The sequence below is a fragment of the Schistocerca cancellata genome, chromosome 9 (assembly GCF_023864275.1).
Source record: "Schistocerca cancellata isolate TAMUIC-IGC-003103 chromosome 9, iqSchCanc2.1, whole genome shotgun sequence".
Classification (NCBI taxonomy): domain Eukaryota; kingdom Metazoa; phylum Arthropoda; class Insecta; order Orthoptera; family Acrididae; genus Schistocerca; species Schistocerca cancellata.
In genome coordinates this window covers 36509125-36524104 of record NC_064634.1, presented here as the reverse complement: position 1 = coordinate 36524104, position 14980 = coordinate 36509125, and the positions used below count along the sequence as shown (strand labels likewise).

The following is a 14980-nucleotide window of genomic DNA, read 5'->3' as shown; positions in this document are numbered from 1 at the left end:
TCTAAGCCGCACCTGAAAAATGAGACTTCGAAATCAAGGAAAAAAAAAATTCCCGAATCTAAGCCGCACCTGAAATTTGAGACTCGAAATTCAAATCGAAACAAAGTTGGTCCATTGTAATATGAGACACAATTTAGGTCGAATGAATGACGATACAGCTACAGTAGTTTGGTTCGAGTCGTAAGCTTAGCAGTTAAGCTTTACCAGGTAGCCATTGCTATGCGTCAGGCGCTCCGTCCGTATTTATACGGGTACCCCTCCTTTTTCACGTGCTTCGGCTGGTATGAATCGATTGTTTATTTTGCTTTGATTTGATAAGTGCCGTTTTCTTTGTTATAGGTGTTTGCGTCACTCTTAAGCTGAAAATGCATTACTGCACTGTGTCATGCATTGTTTGTCGCATTCTGATAGTGCGTGTTTACGGCCTGTCGCGGCTCGCGGCATGGCTTGCTTTTGCGCGCGCTACCGCCGCGTACAAAAAAGAGAGAGAGAGAGGAATCGTCTCATTAGTGAAACAATGGCAAGAGACGTTACTTACACTGCTGCTTTCTTTGATAATGATCAATAAGAATCAAATAATAGACTGCGTATGATGGAACATGTTCTGAACGATAGTTAGACGAAAATTTTCTCCGTTTGAAAATCTTTGCGGCCACTTCTTTATTACATCAAATTCTGCACAGAAATTTGAGTCATCTTAGATTTAAAAATCTAGTCACTTGCCGTGCTTCATTTCTGACTGTATCACTATTAGGCATAAGAATAATACGAATATAAACATGACATGATACGTATATTCTTCCGTGTTTGCTGTTGTCTCACTCTAGTTTCGTAGTTTATTAGGCAGAAGGATTTAAATGAGATAGCAGCAAACACGAAAGAATACATGGCAAAATGTTTAATTTGTATTATTCTTATGGTGAAGAGAATACTGTATGTGATTCAAATTTCATCAGGTTCCTATTAGCAACCATCTCTTCTCACAGATAGGAAAAAATTCAGAACATAGAGTTGGCCATATTGACAAACATCCCAAACAGTCTTGCCAGTCAGATTTTCATAGTACACTGAAATTGTGCTACATTCGAAGATGAACAACACGGAATTTGTATTTACTTCGTTGGATAATGTATGAAAATGCAGTGGTCGAAACTCGCAGCGGAGAAAAAAAGCTCGTCTTCCACTTTTTTTAAAAAAAATTATTTACTGACGCAGAGGTTTTGGCGCCAGTATTTATCTTTGTGCCTACAAAGCATGCCCGCATAGCGCTACATATATTCGACGGCAGAAGTTAGTTGTGGTGGCACGTACCAACATTTTTCATAACTTCCGCTTGCTTTGCACTCGATTCTAAGCCGCAGGCGGTTTTTTGGATTACGAAAACCGGAAAAAAAGTGCGGCTTAGATTCGAGTAAATACGGTAAATGCCTTCTCTGAAAATTACCTTGAACAGATAGAACCTCTCTCATAATGGAATGGATTGGATCTAATGGCAACAAATAGACCTCACTTCTTTGAGGATGTCCGCATCGAAACTGGTTCAAATGGTTCAAATGGCTCTGAGCACTATGGGACTCAACTGCTGTGGTCATAAGTCCCCTAGAACTTAGAACTACTTAAACCTAACTAACATAAGGACATCGCACACATCCATGCCCGAGGCAGGATTCGAACCCGCGACCGTAGCGGCCTCGCAGTTCCAGACTGCAGCGCCCGAACCGCACGGCCACTTCGGCCGGCTCGAAACTGATATCAGTGACTATGAAGGGCAGTTGTGGCAACAGTGATGACCCAAGCAGAGAGATATATATGAGCAGTAAACTACATAAAAAATCAGTAGTGTCAAATCTCAGTGAGGAACATGAAACTTTCAGCACAGTCCAGGAGCATGTACAGGAACTTTGGCTCACGTTTAAAAGAATATTTGACCATGCACTGGAAAGATATGTAACCAGTAGGAAGTTCGTAATGGGAGGGACCCTCCATGGTGAACAGTCACTCTAAGGAAATTTCTAAGGAAGCAGAGATTACTGCATAATAGGTGTAAAACAAAGCATGGGGCTATAGATAGAGAGATGCTGAATGAAATGGGTTTGGCTGTCAAAAGATCAATGCCTGATGCCTTCAGTGACTACCATAGCAGAATATTGTCAAGTGATCTTTCACAGAACCCAAAGAAATTGAGGTCATATGTAAAGGCCATTATTAGCACCAAAGTTAGTGTCCAGTCCCTAGTGAATGAGGTAGAAATTGAAAAAGAGGATAGAAAAGCAAAAGCTGAAATGCTTAACTCCATTTTCAAATGTTCCTTTACAAAGGAAAACTGAGGAGAATTGCCCCAATTTAATCCTTGTACCACTGAAAACATGAATAAAATAAGTATTAGTGTCACTGGTATTGAGAAACAGCTGAAATTGTTAAAACTGAACAAAGCTCCAGACTCTAACGGAATCCCTGTCGGATCCTGTACTGAATTTTTGGCTGAGTTAGCCCCTCTGCTAACTATAATCTACCATAGAACACTCAAACAAAAAATGGGGCCCAGTTCTTGGAAAAAGGCACAATTCACACCTGTCTACAAGAAGGATAGTAGAAGTGATCCACAAGACTGCTGTCCAATATCCTTGACATCAATTTGTTGTAAAATCTTGGAACATATTCTGAGCTCAAACATAATGAGGTATCTTGAACAGAATTACCTTCTCAATGCTTACAAATCACTCATGCAACTGATTCTAAAATATTGCTCAAGTGTGTGGGATCCGTATCAGATAGGACTAACAGGGGATATTGAATATATACAGAGAAGGGCAGCACAAATGCTCACATTTTTGTTTAATCCAGGGGACAGTGTCACAGAGATACTGAAGGAACTGAACTGGAAGACTCTTGAAGATAGGTATAAACTATCTGAAAAAGTCTGTTAACAAAGTTTCAAGAACTGGCTTTATATGATTACTCTATGAATATACTGCAAACCCCTACATGTTGCTCTCATAGGAATTATGAGGATAATAATTACTGCATGCACAGAGGCATTCAAACTAATTTCTTCCTGCTCTCCATATGTGAATAGAACAGGAAGAAACCCTAATAATAGTACAATGGGATGTACCCTCTGCCATGCATCTCATTGTGGTTTGCAGAGTATAGATGTAGATGCAGAAGATTATCAGAAAGATATGTATATCAGCTCATAAGGAAACTTCATCCAAATAAAGATAGTAAAAAAATTTGTACTAATATTTTTTAATATACTTTCTGTCTTATGCAAAAAATACACTGTTTTTCTTCACATCCAAATATGTTATGCATTATTGTGGCATCTATTGCATTACTTTATGGTAGAGTAGGCACATTACAGAGTTGTTATTTACCAGGATATCCTGACAGCATATTGTGTTCCTCATTTTACCTCTGACATTGGAGGAATCCAACTTAGCCAAGATATTATGTAGCATCCTCTACAAATGGAAAATTGAAATTTGTATTGCATTTTTATGCAAACTTTAACTCTGTAATGTGTCCCTGTAGCATACAATAATTCAACAGAATCACTAGTGTGCCCATTGATGATACTACAAAAATGGCAAAACATGATTAGTAAGAAGAAGATAAAACTGTGTTTTTGCATGACATATACCTGCTCTCGAAAAATATTTATATGTGTATACAGGAAAAACTGTGAGTAGCCTGTAGTTACCGTTATTCAAGATCACCATCTTCTTGCTGAGATATAAGGTTCTGTTAGTGTCACAGGGAGGAAAAAATCTCAGACTTTCAGAATAGTGGTACTAGAGCATATGCAGAAGAGGGAGAGCAAAATATGTACAAGCATTTTAAATGTCAACACAGGAAAGTCATTCAGGACCACAGCTCAAGGTAGAATGAACTGAAAGTTAACCATAGAGTGTAAAAGTAGAATTGGTACTGAATGAAGATGAACTCAACGTTTTCTTTACAGTCAGCATAAAACTGAAGGATGCTTATGAAAGTTAACAGATTTATGAAATTTCAAAAGAGTCCGACCCTTTACCCTATTTTGTTTGACAAAGTAATCCCCATTATAAAAACTAGTGAATATCAAAACATTTTGCATTATTTTCTCAGAATACTACCCTCTGGCCAGAAGACAAGAATTTTTCTATTATTACATAATTGAATTTTTGTGTTTGGATGTACCCTACAAATTTTCTTTTATGGTTGATTGCATCCAATAGTGCATGAGCGTAGTGGAAGGGTCAGAGCATCATACAGTTTCATATAAAAACAGAATTTTATGTAAATTGATGGTGGAGGGGGGAGAAAGGGAAGGGAAGGGACTATTGATATCAGCTGCATCATGACTTTATGCATAATGAGTGACAATGAGCGAAAATTTGTGCTCGACAGGGTTTTGAACACTGGACCTCTTCCTTACTAACCAGTTGCCTTAACCACTCTGTCACCCGGACAGCAGAAAAGGAGAGAAATAAAAAGACTGGGTGTGGTGGTGGAATGACAGCTGTGTAGTGCTGGAATGGGAACAGGGAAGGGGATGGATGGGTGAGGACAGTGACTAATGAAGGTTGAGGCCAGGAGTGTTATGGGAAAGTAGGATGTATTGCAGGGAAATTTCCCACCTGCACAATTCAGAAAAGCTGGTGCTGGTGGGAAGGATCTATATGGCTCAGGCTGTGAAGCAGTAATTAAAATGAAGGCTATCATGTCTGGCAGCGTGTTCAGCAACAGGGTTGTCCACTATCTGCTCGGTCGCAGTTTGTCAGTGGCCATTTATGCGGACAGACAGCTTGTTGGTTGTCATGCCCACATTGAATGCAACACAGGTAATCAAAACCCTGGCAGAGAATGTAATTCAGTTGCTCCAGTCCTAGCTGGTTCTGGGTTACGAGAGGAATGCTCCTCTGTGGCCGTACGGTGGGACTTTGGGAGATGGTGGGAGACTGGAAAGGTAAAGATAAGGCACGGGAGATTTCATTACTGAGAAAAGGTTTGATTACTGAGAAAAGACAATCCTATAATAAAGTGGAAGAATAGAAACAATATTTGTTTGTAATATTTGTGGCAATTTTAAAAAAATTTTGTTTCAATATTTTATCTTAGTTAAAAACATTTTACCATAATACAAAATGGTTTCTCCATTTTTAATTATTTGTTTTTTATTGTCTTCACATGTTATCAAAATCTCATGATCAGTCTAAGCAAGACATTGATAACATATTATTTCAGTCATTAATCCTGACAGTACTACTAGTTAATTTTGTAGCAATTACAACAGATAAGCTAAATCTATTAACATTTTGTGTAATCAGTATTTATTTTTCTTCTTTTTTTAACCTTTCATTTTAGTCAAGAAATGAAATAGTTCAGTTGACAGAATTCGAAGGCATTGACATCCTTGGTAACCTGCTTGAAGCAAGTGCACTTTCTCTTAATCCAAACTACTATGGTGACCTTCACAATTTTGGACATGTGTTGATGGGCTATTGCCACGATCCTGATGGGAGACATCTGGTGAGTAATGTTCTATGTTGTAACTGTGAGCTACCAAGGCAAGTGACTCATTAAATAATAGTTACATGAAACATGTGTAGAAAAAAGAAAGACATATGTCACTTTGTGTGTGTGTGTGTGTGTGTGTGTGTGTGTGTGTGTGTGTGTGTGTGTGTGTGTGAAAAGTGTGGCAGTATTTGAAAGGCAGGTGGGGTAGGTGAAAAACTCTGTTAACCATGGAAGGAATCACTAACAGATAAAATACACTGAAATCAGATATGGAAGAGAAGGATTCTCCTTTAAAGTGGTGGAAAGACAAAATGACTTTTGTACAGACGAACTGATGACGTAATTGAATTTTATGTTTGAAATCTTGAACTTTGACATACCTAGTTAAGAAACAATGTTGACTTACCAAAGCTAAATATCAATTACAAAAATATATAATCAAAAAAGACAAGCATGTACTGTAAACAGTAGTAATGCAAGAAAATGATTTTCCAGTGTTGTATCTATGATGAATTGTCAGCAACCAAATGAAATGAAAAATGCAGAAAAGCAATATAGATGTGATATTAAATTATGAGACTCTTAAAGTTCTTGAATAACAGTGTATGCTGACACATTAAATATGACTTCAATAACAGTTCCATATGAATGAATATGTGGCAAACAAATTTAGCTTGGAATAAATGAAAGAGAGACAAGGCAAAATGAAAACTCATCATTAATAATGTCATTTAGAAACTAACATCATACAGTTTAGTCAGAGAAAGCAAGATATGTTTTGAAAATACAAATATAAAAAAATATCACTGGTGGTGGACAATTTCTTCTGTTAAAGAAACTGACTGGAGCTATATTATGAAGTCAGATTAAGGAGTGAGGGAATTGTATCAGAAGACTGTAAGTTATCCAACAAGGCTTGAAGTCCAGGATTGAGATACAAAACATTTTGATCATAAAACTATCCCTATCTTGCAGAGGCAACATGAATTAGTGTAACACAACAAAGTGAAAACACAGGCACTCTTTACTGTAAATTAAGTGTAGAAAGAGAGGGAGCATCTGAGGATAACACCATTGTCAAACAGCATCTAGCACACAACAAATAATTCTGGCAAGAAGAAAAATCTGCATATGAGAATCAGCCACCGACCGAAACTGTACTAGACCATTAAACAATGGATGTAGTATCAGAAGTTTTGTTATCTAGACATGACAGAAAGCCACTATTGAGTGTATAATCTTCATAGCTTATTTTGGTATATCACTTTTATTATTAGTCAAGCCCTAAATAATAGTAATTGTTATTTGCTCATAATAACTGTACCGTGTTGGACATTGTCATTTTTGTACATTTACACTTATACCATAAATATAAGTTGTACATACAAAAAGTTTCACATTTGGTACTGTATCTGCAAATGAATTTTTACATTGCTAATGTACTGAGCCTGACTATTTAAAAAAATACCACCATAGATAATCTAGTTGAGATATCTCATACTGATTCCAGTGTGGATGGAGTCCAGTATTCATGTTTATGTTGTGCTAGGCACTCTACCTGCGGTCTGCGCTGCATCATGCACTCCATCCGTTGTATGCGCCAACCAATAGTAGTGACTGTGGTGCTTTCTTCTAGCCACAGTAGTTCTGAGCATTGTGCACATACTTTGTGGTTATCATCCATTGTTAATCTTGCTGTATGATGTCCAAGTTGCACTAGTAATTTTACCTTCTGACTGTTTCCATTTAAGCCCTCTTGTGATCTAGGAAGTTCCAGCCCAAGGGCTGTGTTTGCCAGGAGCGGCTGCAGTGTTATTTTCAGGCTGATGGTGTCCAGATTGCCACTCTAGACTTGGCAGAACATTCTTGGGGTTGGGTCTATTGTCTGAGGTACTATTTCAAGTACATCTTTTATTATATGTACTGGACAGTTGTATCTTACTACATCTTCATACTTGTGTCCCCTGGAGTCTTGATGTTGCCTTGATTGCATCTACACAAGTATGAACGAGTAGTTAGAGAAAACAGCCTAGTACATGTAATAAAGGAGACACGTGAAATAGTACCTTAGACAATAGACCCAATGTCTGAGGACTTTCTGCTGAGTCTTGTGTGGCAATCAGAACACCAGTGGCCTGAAAATAACACTGCAGCTGCTCCTGGTGGGCACAAACTTTGGATAGAATGCCTGACACAGTATACCATGGTAACAGAACATCCTAGATCACAGGAGGGCTTAAATGATGGCAGTTGGAATGAATAATAACCACAAAAGTATGCACACAGCATTCAGAACTGCTGTAGCCAGGTGAAAGCACTACAGTTGTTGCTACTGGTCAATGCATACCATGGGTAGAGTTCAAGATGTGGCACGAACCACAGATAGAGCACCTAGCACAACATAGACATACATATCAGACTCATTCCACACTGGAACTAGTATAAGACCACACCTGAAGAAAATTGCGAGTCATACAGTTGAAATATCATGCAACAAACCTGTGTTGACCTAAAGATAAGAGTGTTGGTTTATTCTGGTAATTTTCACTTGTTGTAAATAAATGTATATCTTGCAGAAGCCTTTTTAAAAAGGATTTTGGAATTCCCAGTACACTTAGTACACTTACTTATTACTGACAATAAAAATCTCTTTCAGTTGAGCAATTATACACACAATCAGAATACAGGACACAAAAATAATTTTTATGTAGATTGTGTCCTCCTTGTCTATGGTTCAGAGTTGAGTGATGTAGTCTGATGCAAAGTTTCACATCTAACATAAAGCAAGAAACTGGGAATCCCAACCATTTCAAAAAGAAAATAAAAAATATACCTCATTAACTACACTTTCTACAAATTATCAGAATATCTGGACTCAAAAATTGAAAAGTTGTGTTAGTTATGTCGCCTAGTAACAGTGTTTATTGTAAAGCTGCATGACAAGTATGAGGTGAGGGGGAGTCAAATGAAAAATTAAAAGTTTGATTAAAAATCAAAGTTTCTTGCCATTGTTCTGTAAGTACACAGTACTGTTAGCATAAGTTCACAGTACTGTTAGCAGTAATGTAAGGAATGCCCTACAGGTGGCAACATACTACAGACAACCAACATGGGCACAATACCAGTTCAGAATGGCTGCCCCACTTCCAACATGCACCAAGGAAGGACAGTGTTCTGTCATATATATTCTGAGCAGTGAAACTGCAAAACCTATTGAAATCCATTGGCATATGAATGTCCATTATACTGATGCAAGTATATGAGTGAAGAGGGAAGTTCAGAAATTGTGTGACTTTTGTGGCAGATGCTCAATGTCCAGGTCACAACCCTGTGTTGTGACACCCCAAGTCTACTGCAGCGGGTGAAGCTATTGTGATGGAAAATTGCCATGTGATGAAACAGCCACAGATCCTAACATTAGCCATGGCTCAGTGCATCACTGTGACCATGAAATGCTTACCTTTACCAAACTGTCTGCTAGATGGGTGCCACAGCGGATCACTTTAGACCTGAAAGAGCCACCCATTGACACCTGTGAAGAACTATTTGGCACTTTGAAGCTGAAATTGAATATCTTCTTATGAGAGTTGTTACAGGAGATGAAACATAGGTACAAGAGAGCTAACTGTCTTTCTGGACAAATGAGGTGTTATCTTGCATGGACGGTGCAAATGCTATCACCAGTGCATCATATTTCAATGTGTTAAGAAGTCAGCTTCAGTCTGCAATGAGACCAAAGCGACATGGACTTCTAAGTGCAAGTGTCATTTTGCAACCATCGATAACCTGCGCTTTGATACTCTGCCATGTGCGCTATACTACCGTTCTGATGAAGAGGTGCAGCAGGCAATGCACAAGTGGCTGTGCACACAAACAAAGCAAATTATTATTATTATTATTATTATTATTATTATTTATGAGAGGGAGATTATTATTATCTATGACACGGAGACTGTCAAAAAATGATACACTTTTGTTCAATAAAAAAATTTAAAAAGATATTTAGGATTTTAATTCCACTCCCCCTTGTAATAACATACAGCATAAGTGAAAATCATGTGAACACTATTTGAGAGAAAGCATGTTCTCACCTGACTACCAGCATGATTAACACATTCAAGTCAATGTTCAACAATATAATTTTTGAGGAAATATTAGATATCACACCTTTTATTCTGTCCTTTAGTTCTTCAAGGTCTCTCACTTTTATACTGTATATGCATTCCTTTACTATACCCCATAACTAGAAGTCATGGGGTGTGAGATCCAGAGACTGGGGGGGGGGGGGGGGGAGGCCATAAAAATAGTTTGTCAAGACCAATTGAACGATTTGGGAATGTTTGATCAAAATAAGCATAGACGGAACTAGCAAAATGGGGCAGTGCACCATCCTGTTGGAACTAAGTTGTAGGGCATGTTATCAATGGCATTGGGTTTGTAAAGAAAAATGGGCAAAGTACACCAGTAGTGGTCCCAACATGCCATACATTTATCTTCGGGATGCACCTTCTCACTCATGAATGATACCTGGATTTTCAGTACATTGTGTTAATATGATTAGCATGACCACTGGCATAAAAGGTAGCTTTGTGACTGAAAATCACTTACCTAACAATACCTGGCTGGCTGCCAGAATGTCACAGTGTTCTATAGATACAAGTTTCTGGTGCGCAGTCAAACCTTGAACAATTTGTAGGTGATGTGATCACATACTAAGGTCCTTGGGTGGAATATGGGTCACTGTCCTCTATGGAATCCCTGTTTACAGACTGCAAGGTCTCGTCAATTTTGATGGACTTCTTAGTATAGCTTCCTGCATGACAGCAATGTTTACTTCACTTCTGCCTGTTCGAGGTTGTCTTGCATTTCCCTGATAATTGTCTGCTACTGATCCAGTTGGTACAAGCTTTTGGTAAATGCAATGAATTGTTAAATGAACAGGTGGCCATATGTCTGGAAATCTTTCTGCAAAGCTTCAATGCACTTCTGTCATTGAGTGCACAAGTTCCTTTTCACTTGCAGTCACTCTTCCCTGCTTCAGTGTGAGTCTGTCAACCATGTGTACTAATAACATGAAATAGAAAACATAACAAAATTAAGAATGTTCACATAATTTTGATTCAGCCATGGGTACTAACAACCTGCCATAGAAAATAGAGCAAAATTAAGATTGTTCACATACTTTTGACTCAGCCATGGGTACTAACAACCTGTCATAGAAAACAGAGCAAAATTAACATTGTTCACATACTTTTGACTCAGCCTTGGACACTAACAACTGGGAATAGAAAAGGAAACAAAACTGACAATGTTCGCATAATTTTGGCTCACCCTGTGCTACAAACAATAGTCAGTATTGACAGGGGGGGGGGGGGGGGGTGACTGTTTTGTTTAAAAGAATACCATTCTCAGCAAGTGAATATTAAGTTACTAATTGGAGACAAACAGCAGCTGAGGAGGCAGTAGCTTACTTCAAAGTAGCACCTTTATTTCTAATTTTCTTGTTTAAAGTAATCTGAAATAAACATGAACAGTATTAAGTGATGTACTGATCGTTTATTGTTACTGCAGTATACAGATTAATGTTCTATGATTTACTTGTCTTTTGTTAATGTACACCTTGACTCATTCCAACATCGTGAAGGTTCTTCTTCGTGGCAGGATCTATATAACACTATGAATGAATGAACAACCCTCCAGGACACTGTCTCCAATTGCAAAAGTTCTTGGAATGTTGTCTTTCAATACTTATGATGAACTTATTGTGACTATGTCTGTTAATATAATAAAACATATATTAGATTTATGTGTGCAATAATATTGTAATAAATGACATTTTCTTTAAATTCTATACTTTGATAACAGGAAAGCTTTGGTGTTGTTGCTGATTTTGCAACAGCCATGAGGGATCCCATATTCTACAGATGGCATGCATTTGTGAATGGCATCTTCCTGGAACATAAGAATCTTCTACCAAGATACACAGTTCAGCAGGTATGCTTAAAGCTGTAGATTATTTGTAGCTACTTATTATGTTTTGCTTTTGGTCATAGTACATTACATATATAAAGTGTAGCTTTTTTTAAAATAACACTGGCTTATATATTTACACTTTCATGTCATTAAGTCAAGCGGTTTTCAAATTACACACAAAAATTGAGATGTTACAATAATGCATCCAGTAAATTGTGCCCTTGCTATAAAATGGGACATACGCCATGAGTGGCTCTTACTGTGCTATGCCCTTTGCCGGCGGCATTCAGAATGTCAGTACTCAGTGTGATGCCCAGCATGGCAATATACATTGTGACCCTGAAGTCTGTTAACATTTGAAAATACACCAATTCGCAGAATAATGTTGGCAGAGATGAAAAACTTGGCACACTTGCCTGAAATGACATGGAGTTTTATTGAAACCAAAAATGAGTGCAAAAACTGGGCAACGGATGGTGCTTGACAGCAGTATGTCAGTGATGCTGCATGAAAATGCCTACAACTTCTGAATTTGGGCTACCAAAAATCCTAGAACTGTTGTGGAAACACATACATGGTGAGAAAGTCATGGTAGTGCGCAGATTTACCTCATCAGTCATGGCCAGATCCTTCTTCCTTAAAGAAATGTTGGGTGCTGATTTTCAAATTGTCAGCATGAAAGATGCAAGGTACACCAATATATTAGAGAATCATATCATCCCTAGACTGGCTGATACACACTTGCTGAAAGGTATGACTTTTATGCATGGTAGTGCTACATGCCATGTTGCTACATATGTCAAAGAGCTCTTGTGCACATCATATGGTGAGGATCAATGCTGAATCATCCTTCTAACTCTCCAGACCTCAATCTGTGGAATTACTGCTTTGTGGGATAGTCAAAGTTGCAAGTCTGATGTGATCATCTGACCTCATTAGCAGAGCCAAAAGACAATATTAGATGGCAATTTCTCACCATACCTACTGATATGCTGTACAGTGCTGTTCATAACATTGTCCTCTGACAAACAGGTGTTGCTGATGAATGATGGCCGACATTTTGAGCATTTGTTATAAAAAACATTGTCTTTGCCAAAAATCAATTGCCATGTTAAGTATTGCTTTTGTATCATGTGCTGGTCATTTTGTGCACTTATCTACATTATTCCATGAAGTTTTGAATTTTAAATTGTTGGTGGACATTTGGGTTACCCTGTTTAATTCACAATAACCCCCCCCCCCCCCAACCACCACCACCACCAATCCTGTGGATAAGGCTGTGTGGCAGCAAGCTCTAGGCCAGATATTCTTTGCCTATGGTGACCATGCACTTTCAGGTCTAGGGAATGAGCTAGTCCCTCTACACACATAATGTCCTAGCATTGTAAGCATTTGTCCACCAGGCTGGTCCTGTATGATTAGCAGTAGTGAACTGGAATCCAGGCCCATATATGCTAAAAAAAGTTGAACATACCTTTCCCATGGTATTTGCATGGTTGTAATATTACCCTAGAGAATGAACATTTGGCAAGGTTCATACTCCCTACAAACCCACTACTTATCCATGAGCAAGATGCTTTGCTATTTTCTTAAATATTCTCACAGTGGACAACAAACAATATTCATTGAACCATACAGTGCCTTAATGCTAGGGGATTGCATCTGACAGTAGGTCATGCATGCTGGACAATCTCTGAAAGTAAATGATAAACAGTCTGACAGAAGATACGTAATCCAGATGCTGCAGTGATACATCCAGTTCTGGCAGGTGCTGTGTTCTTCAAATGTCTTTGGGTACTTAAACCAGGATACTAATCCGGGCATTGGGTTGTAGGGCCTAGTTGACATTGCCTGTTTGCCTTTCAATGTTTACTCCCTATTGGCTTCTTCTCCACAAACATAAAATAATTCTGTGGGAGACATCCAACTGCAAATCTGTAAGCCTGTAATCTGACAATGATTGGGTATGGATAATGTCATCCAAAAGTGTTTGCTGTACCCTGTACCGTCTTGCTTCTCTCTCATAAATGCATATAATACATTATCAGAACCCTTAACCTTAGACCTCTAGATACACTGACTGTTGTAAGCACACAAAGTGGCCTCATTGTATTTCCTTGTTATGTATTGCAATGGTTCTTTTGGGGATCCCAGTGATGCCTTAATTTTACATCTCTATGTTAAAGAGAGGAGAATAGTTTATACTAGATCATTTCTTTCATTTTGTTATTTGTATGTGAAATTACATTTTATTGTCTTTATTTAGTTTCCACTCTTTAAATAACTGCTGTAAAGTTTTTAACATGTGACACATAGAAAATAATGTTTAAAATAATTTTTACCCTTAACCATCGATCAGATTTTCATAACATGAGCGGACGCGTGGCACAACTTATACACGTGTAGTCAAAAGCTGTCATTATGCTAGCAAGGGCAATGTATGAGCTAAATCACAGTTTAATTTTAGTTTAATTAAACAACAATACAAAACACTATATTACATTCCTAATTTACTATTTGATTAAACATATAAGAAACTTCCATATCATTCTATTGCTGCAGCTGACAAATAAATCTATTCGTAAGCACATACTGAACAAAAACAATCTTTCGTTGCAATATAAAGGGACAAATGCTTTATATATTGAAGAAGTATCAGTCATCACAAATTTCCTTCCCCCTACACAGTTAATTGTCTTGTGCATTTTCGAGAAATGCTTTACACTTCTCACATGTATGTGCTGTTTTTACATGTTCTTTGCAAACAAAGCTATGGCATGAGTTACACCTTATGATAGTAGATGCGTTTCTTGCTCCTCCACATGTCACACACCAGTCTCTTTTCTTGGTGGTAGGCTCCTCTCAAATCTTTCAACATGTTGATTTTTGTATTGCACGAGGAAAGTTGCAATGTCAGCAGGAAGTGAAGGAATATTAGCTCCTTCCACTAGTTGAGGCTTCATAAGGGACAGAGCTAAATTTTTCAAGAAAATTCTTCTCTTCTTTTTTGGGTTTGCCTCATTTGCATGAAAAATTATTTGAGCATTGATTCCTGCTATATCCATTAGAGCATAGAATACAGCCAATGGCCATCTTCTTGTCACTCGTGTGATGGAATACGCACCTCCCAGCTGATTGACTGTCGACTCCTCCCTTTATTATATCATAATCCAGACCTATTTCTGGTTTACCTGTAACTTTGTCAATGGTTCCAAAATCGTGCATAGTTGAAAGTAATATAACTGCCTTGTTTTGTTTCGGCACATATGAAACTAGTGTCATATCACTGTGAAAACCATATAAAGAGGGGTGGATAGCCATACATTTCCCAGGTAAAAATTCTTGTGGGATCTCGTGTTTGTACTTTCTCAATGTGCCAATGCATGTTAGTTGTTTTTTCAAAAGGCAGTCGGCTAAGGAATAGTTAGTTATCCATTGTAACGTTCCTTCCTGAGACCAGTGTGAGTAACTAGCCTTCCTACAATATTGCAGGGAGAATTAGAAA

The 14980-nt window shown here is 38.0% G+C and overlaps 1 protein-coding gene across 1 annotated transcript in view; it reads left to right on the top strand.

Moving 5' to 3' along the window:
* Positions 1–14980, top strand: part of LOC126100761 (phenoloxidase 2-like) — a 66013-nt gene that overhangs the window by 31804 nt on the left and 19229 nt on the right. The window contains exons 8-9 of the mRNA XM_049911382.1: positions 5350–5514; positions 11368–11496. Of these exons, the coding sequence (XP_049767339.1) occupies positions 5350–5514; positions 11368–11496 (294 nt within the window). The remainder of the gene's footprint in view (positions 1–5349; positions 5515–11367; positions 11497–14980) is intronic.